Source organism: Hibiscus syriacus, unplaced genomic scaffold (genome assembly GCF_006381635.1).
Source record: "Hibiscus syriacus cultivar Baekdansim isolate YM2019G1 unplaced genomic scaffold, ASM638163v2 tig00112530_pilon, whole genome shotgun sequence".
NCBI classification, from domain to species: Eukaryota; Viridiplantae; Streptophyta; class Magnoliopsida; order Malvales; family Malvaceae; genus Hibiscus; species Hibiscus syriacus.
The window spans coordinates 1,221,688-1,228,491 of NW_024063358.1; the positions used below are offsets into that span (position 1 = coordinate 1,221,688).

General features: G+C 31.8%; 1 protein-coding gene across 2 annotated transcripts; it reads left to right on the forward strand.

Moving 5' to 3' along the window:
- Window positions 1–1,385: 1,385 nt before the first annotated feature.
- On the forward strand, window positions 1,386–5,201 carry LOC120181719 (diacylglycerol O-acyltransferase 2D-like). Of its 2 annotated transcripts, XM_039186806.1 has the most exons (9): window positions 1,389–1,680; window positions 1,790–1,864; window positions 1,958–2,043; window positions 2,142–2,248; window positions 2,338–2,493; window positions 2,560–2,646; window positions 2,883–2,980; window positions 4,192–4,279; window positions 4,966–5,201. In XM_039186806.1, exons 1-9 carry the CDS (start codon window positions 1,487–1,489, stop codon window positions 5,065–5,067), a joined length of 993 nt encoding a protein of 330 aa, XP_039042737.1. In that variant the 5' UTR covers window positions 1,389–1,486; the 3' UTR covers window positions 5,068–5,201. The 2 variants fall into 2 exon arrangements, with proteins under 2 accessions (XP_039042736.1, XP_039042737.1); XM_039186805.1 differs by having other exon boundaries at window positions 1,386–1,680; window positions 2,338–2,646.
- The last annotated feature ends 1,603 nt before the right edge of the window (window positions 5,202–6,804 follow it).

Genomic DNA, 6,804 nt, shown 5'->3' on the forward strand with positions numbered 1-6,804 from the left:
ATCGTTATTGTTTTTAGAGGTCACGTGTTTGAGTACCAACGACCGCAACAGAGTGATTATACATTTATTGTAAAATAGTTGAGAGTATTTAGAACAAATACTACTTTATAATAACATTAGTTTAATCCAAAAAATATATTTAATTAATTTATGATATTAATTAATCAAAAAAGTACACAATTAAATTTTGTTACACCCATAATATAACTGAATAATAAATAAATATAAATAAAATGATATTTTTAAAATAAATTCATGGGTAAACTACACATTTAGTATATCAACTATTACATTTGTTATGTTTCATCATCCAATTGCCCCCCCACAAAATCTTACATAATGTTTAGCTTTGATTTCATTTTGTTTCATATTGTTAAAAAATTAACGATGATGCTGATGTGATATCATAAGGAAATGTCACGTAATTATTGAAAAATACAACATCAATAGTTTTGTTAATTTTTAATGGTAAGTGATCAAGAGAAACCAAAACATAACATTATGTATGATTAGGAAAAAATAATTATATGACCAGAAAGGAATAAAAATAATAGTTGGATTACTAAACATGGATTTGACCCATAAATTTATCAGTGTCGTAATCTTTAATAATATTTTATTTTAGGATAAATTATACAATTCCTAATTGAACTATACTCTCTCTTATTTTACTCATTGTATTTTTAATTTTTCCAATTTACTCACTGAACTTTCGAATTGTCCCCTGTTTTGCCCCATGAACTCTCTAATTTACTCATTTTTTATTCTTTAATATAAAATAACTTAAAATATACAATAAAAATATAAGGTGGTTGGATGCCGCCATCGACCACTATTGATTGTCGTAGATGGTGACCGTTCGGTCTCAAATTTCATGGGTTGTTTTGCCTCGACACCTTGAGTCCGAATCCGACCTCCGTTTTGTTAGAAATTGCTTCGAAGTCCATGAATTAGAGGATGAAATTGAGGAAGCATAAATGTTTCGGTCGATATTCATGACTTTTGGGACATTTTCATGTGAAACAACCACCAGATTTGGACTTAGGGGGTCGAGATGAATTGACCTATGAAATTTATGACCAAACGACCACCATCTACGACGGTCGATAGTGGTATCCGACAACCTTTTGTTTTTATTTTATATTATATAATAATAAAAAATGTTATGTCATACAAAAATAATAATAAAATAATTCAAAAGGACCAAAACATGAGTAATTCGAAAGTTTCAGTAAGTAATTTAGAAAAATTGAAAGTATAGTGAGTAAAATAGGAGAGAGTATAGTTCAATGAGAAATGGTGTAGTTTACCCTTTATTTTAAAACAATATTTTTAATCATGTCCATCTCGTCGTCTCCGCATAAATTAAGAGGGAAGCATAGCGGAGTGAAGTGTCGTGTGTAATATGTGGTGTTAGTTAAACCAGAATATAGAGGAGAAGGGCATATTTCACAAGCGGTAGAGATTAGGTCCTCTGCGTCGGAAGATGGCGGAAGATAGGGCGGGTAAACAGACGTTTAAGCCTGGACCTGGGTATCGGCAATTCAGTGGAAGGCATGAATTCCCGTCGAACATTTTGCACGGAACATTAGCTTGTGCGCTGTGGATTGGATCTATGCATTTCAACGTCTCCGTCCTCCTTTTCTCTCTCATCTTCCTTCCTTTCTCCAAATTTCTCTTGTTCGTCCCCTTCCTCTAATCTAAGTATATTACTTTACTTTCTTGTTGGAGAAAAGGAAAGAATTTAAATGACAGAAATTCATGTCTTTATTTTATTCAATATCTCCAGGGTAGTTGGAATCCTCGCGGGTTTCGTAATTCTTCCGATCGATGAAAACAGTAGATTTGGGCTGAGGTTGGCCAGGTAACAGCCATTTTTACTGTTCTAATCTCTTATTTATCTCTGTTGTTTTCATTAATTGTAAGTTCAACAAATAATCATGCTTGAAATGAACAGGTATGTATGTAGGCATATGGCCAGTTATTTTCCCACTACTCTCCACGTTGAGGACATCAACGATTTCCATCCCGATTGCGCTTACGGTCTCGTCTTCTTTCTTTTAACCTTTACTTCAAAGTGCTCGACAAAATGCTTGCAAGAGTGGAGCAAATAACAGATGTTAGCTTGTAAATGCGTGCAGTTTTCGGCTACGAGCCGCATTCCGTGTTGCCGATCGGAGTTGTCACGTTGGCTGAACGCACAGGTTTCATGCCTCTTCCCAAACTGAAGTGCCTTACTTCGAGCCCCGTAAGCCCACAATCCTTCGCCCTCTGCACTTTATTACTCAATTTTCTTTTGGCCATAACTTGTTTGGTGGTATAAATGGATGAATACAGGTATTTTACACTCCATTTTTGAGGCATCTATGGACATGGTTGGGTGCTTCACCAGCCACAAGGAAGAACTTCTGTTCCCTGTTGGGAAATGGTTATAGTTGTATTGTAGTGGCTGGTGGAGTTCAAGAGACATTCCTCATGCAGCATGATTCTGAGGTTTCATTCTTCAACTCTCTTCTTGTTCCAGAACGTGCAATTGGTTTTAATTTTTGGATCTTACAGGTTGCATTCCTCAAGGAACGAAGAGGGTTTGTTCGGATAGCCATGGAAATGGGGTGTCCACTGGTCCCAGTTTTCGCCTTTGGTCAAGTGAGTAAACGACGCCGCTCTGCGCCAGAATTCATTAATCTCAGCATTTCCTGCCACATATTTCGTCATTTTATTCATGCATTTTACCTGAAGCAGCTATATAGGATAAGCTAAGCGACTATTTCGTGGCCTTTGTGGTTGCCGTACTTGATTTTGTTTTTGTTTTTTTCCTAACTACTTGAACAATATTCTACACTACTGGAATCTGGTTCTCTTGACTCTTTCTTCTGCGCCAGTCACATGCGTACAGGTGGTGGAAACCTGGTGGCAAGCTCGTCCTCCAACTTTCGAGGGCTATCAAGTTCGTCCCCATGCTATTTTGGGGAGCTTTTGGGTATGCATCTTAATTACTGGTTCTTTCCCATTTTTTTATTTTTGTTAAATTTAAATTTTTTAAATTTTAATCACGATTATTTTAAATATTTTAAATAATTAAATTATATAAAATATATATTTTAAAACTATTGAATTGAAGGTTTTTAAAATATTATTTTTATATTTTAATAATAAAGAGTCGTAATAAAAAAAGATTAATAAAAAAATGATAAAAGAAATTTTAATAGAAGAAAAGCAGTATATCTTTTTTGACTTTTCTACTGAATAAGGAAGAGGAACCGGGATTAAACTAATTGAAGGATGGGTGGGGCCTTCTCCTCAGAATTTTGGGTTTAATTACTTGTTAGGTCTTTGGTGGTTTTGAAATTAGACAAATTGAACCTTTCCCCTCTGGGTTTTTGGGTTCAAATACCCTTTAGGTCCCTAGTGGTTTGAAAACTAAGTTAAGCCTCGACTTGTATTTTTTTAAACGGTTCTTAAGTTACTGTCAATTTTGAAATTATGCCTTGCTCCCAGTTTTGTTTTAAATACTTCTTATAAGTTACCGTCAGTTTTAAAATTAGGTAAATTAGATCACATATCCCTCAAGTTTAAATTTTTTTGATTGATGATTTAATAATTATATCATGACACCTTATTTTATTATTGTTTGTATTTGAAGCCCCCAAGGTTTCATCTTTACTTTAAAGATCCCATTTCTTCTTGTGTTGAAATAAATTTAGTATTCTTTTTACATTTTTAATGGATTTAAAATGAATTATAATAAATCATATAATTTTTTTATAGAAGAAATTAAATAATGTTGAATTTTTTTTCTCCCCTTGTTTAAAGGTAGAATTCATTTACAGTCCCTTGAAAATTTATTGATTGAATTTTATCCTTATTACCCCTTTAGTTAAAAAAAAGTTATATTTTCCCCTCTTAAAAATTAATAATTTAATGTATAAGACATTTTAACACAATTTTTTTTTAACTTTGGTCACTTGGAAGGGGTTTTAAAGAGTGTCAATGGTAATGGATGTTGGAGGGAAACTAAAGGCATTCAGATTATTCTCAAGACAGTCGAAAAGCTCGAAAGAATGTCAAAAATGAAAGTTTTCTGCTTCCATTGATTAAAAGACAATTCTTACAAAAGGCTAAGGCTTTGGAAGTGCTGTTTGAAATCCATAACTTTGAAGTTTAAACATACCTTTGTGTTTTTATTTGCAGAACTCCGATACCCTATCAACATCCGATGTATGTGGTGGTTGGGAAGCCTATTAGCTTGAAGAAAAATTCCCAACCTACAAACGAAGAGGTATTTTCTTTTACATGACGTTTAGAAGTTTCCCAACTGAGTATTGCTGTTTCAATGGTTGAATTTGCTGTTATTACGCGAATGCCTAATGCATGTTGCTTAGCGAGTAAATGATGCTAAAAAACAAGGATAAATCTATGTTATTTAGACTTGGGTCGGGTGTGAAGTACATATATATATGTGCTTGACATAGTATAGTTATGTTTTTTTGAGGTCGTATGTCCATAAGATTAGACATGTCGTTTTTATTTTTCATTTTCTGGAAGTACTCGTATCTTGGATACAAGGAAAAACATAATGGTGCCTGTGTCAGACCCATACCCGTATTTATCACTCAAGTTCAATCCAAATAACGGGAAAATTAGGGTTACCTTCTATGATGGTCTTGGTATAGTAGAGGCATGTGCTTGAACGAAAGATCCTTGTGGCTAGGGATAGAGGAAGGGTTTTATGTCGGGAGCTGAGCTTATAAAATTTTAAAGGTGGAAATAGATCATCAATAGAAAATATAGATAAGATATCTAAATTATATGAGAATTTAAAATATTTAGAAAGACGACTATCCCCGTCATCCTCCCTCAGTTCATCCATGCTTATCGAACCTTGGCACAATGCCATCGCCTTGTGATTTGTTTTCCATGAACGGGCCAAAATCCCATTATGCATTGATCAATATGTTTTCACAGGTCCTTGAAGTGCATGCCCAGTTTGTTAAAGCTCTGCATGATCTCTTCGAGAGACACAAAGCTCGGGTCGGATACGCTGATCTTCCATTAAGGATTCTTTGATTTGAACTTGGTCTAATTTGGGTCGTTCCAGTTAATGATGTTTGCTTTATTTGTCAATCTCCTGTATCGTTTTAGTACAAATGTACAATGCCAATGCTTGAAATAACTGTAATAATAATGGTAATAGAATTGGAGATGCTTGGATGAAATTTAGTTGTATAAATGTTTTAGATCATGTTAAAGTAAACATAATATTTATGAATATATAAGCAGAATCCAACTTTTAAATTGTTTTCAAAATGTCAAAGATTGTTGTTGTTTTCTATAATTTAAAACATCAAAATTTTAGAGCACGCCTCTATATTTTTATAAAAAGAAAAGAAAAATAGGTGTGAAAGATCTAATTTAAATGGACCGTTGTGGAATATTAATAGTATATTTATGTATTCAGCTCATATTTGAAGATGTGCTACATGTGATAATTATGGCAGCATGGCTAAGTTCTGTGGACATACATTCAAGAAAAAAAAGCATTTATGATTATCTTTTACTACCCCTTAATCTAAGTTTTATTTCGTACATTCATTCTGTTTTTTTTTTAATTTTTATTTTACCGACGATGACATTAATTTTAGTATTGTTTAACGGCCGTTTATGATCATTATTTTTCTTTTCTTTTCTATAATATGTCCATTGTTTTTCTTTTTTCTCGAGTTTTTCTAATTAAGAATAAGAATCTCTTTCATTGTGTCAAAATTTTCTATGTACTTGTTGCACTTTTTTTCTCTGCTATTGTGACACGTTCCTTGTGGTTTTTGGTAAGTTTTTGGCATACATTTGTGATCATATTGGTGCTTTTACTAAGATACTCACGACATTTATTTTCTGATTGATTTATCGTTGGTAAAGTACTGTCAAATCACCTCCTTGATAAAAGATTGTTTGCTAAAGCTGTATGTCAAATTATTTGGTTCGTTCATCACTCTTTTATCCTATCATAAAGGGTCTCGTTCGACAAAGACAATGAGTTTTATAAAGACTATTGAGATCTTTTGATGTTAGACGTCATTCTCAATTTGAAGCTTTCATTTTTTCTCGTACCTTTGAGTTTAATAATATTATTTTATGTATGAATTTTTTGGTGATTATTGTATTAAATTTTCTATTTAGACGCGATATAAATTTGATATATTCTATTATTTTTATTAATAAAATTCAATTTTCATTCATAAAAAAAAAACATTTATAAGCAGGTTTTGCTTTGAATGGATAAATATAATATTACTATACAAAATTAATTAGAATATACCTATTAGCTTAGGATAAGATAAAACTATATGAATAATTAACAGCGGGCTTTAGTTGCATCGTAAATTTATTTCATAATACAAGTGTCATTTTCATTTATAATAAAACAAGTTGTGAGAATATAGTAAGTTGTGTAATGAAAGCACTCGACAGTCTAAGATTTGTGTATGTCATACTTAAAATATTTTAAATAATATTTGATAAAATTAAATTTAATAAAAATCTTATATATTTATATATTATTTGATTTATGTACACATTAAAATCTAATAAAAACATATAATTTCTTTTATGTATATCATAAAAGAAAATTAAAAACTAAAACCTATCGTCCATATAAGGGAAACTCTTCTCCAAAATAGGTAGAAATCTAACAAAAAATTCAGAAAAATAATAGATACAAATAAATATTATTAATTGTAGTGAATGTTAAATATTACCAACGTTAACATAAAATACATATAATAATATTAATGTATCACAAATTGA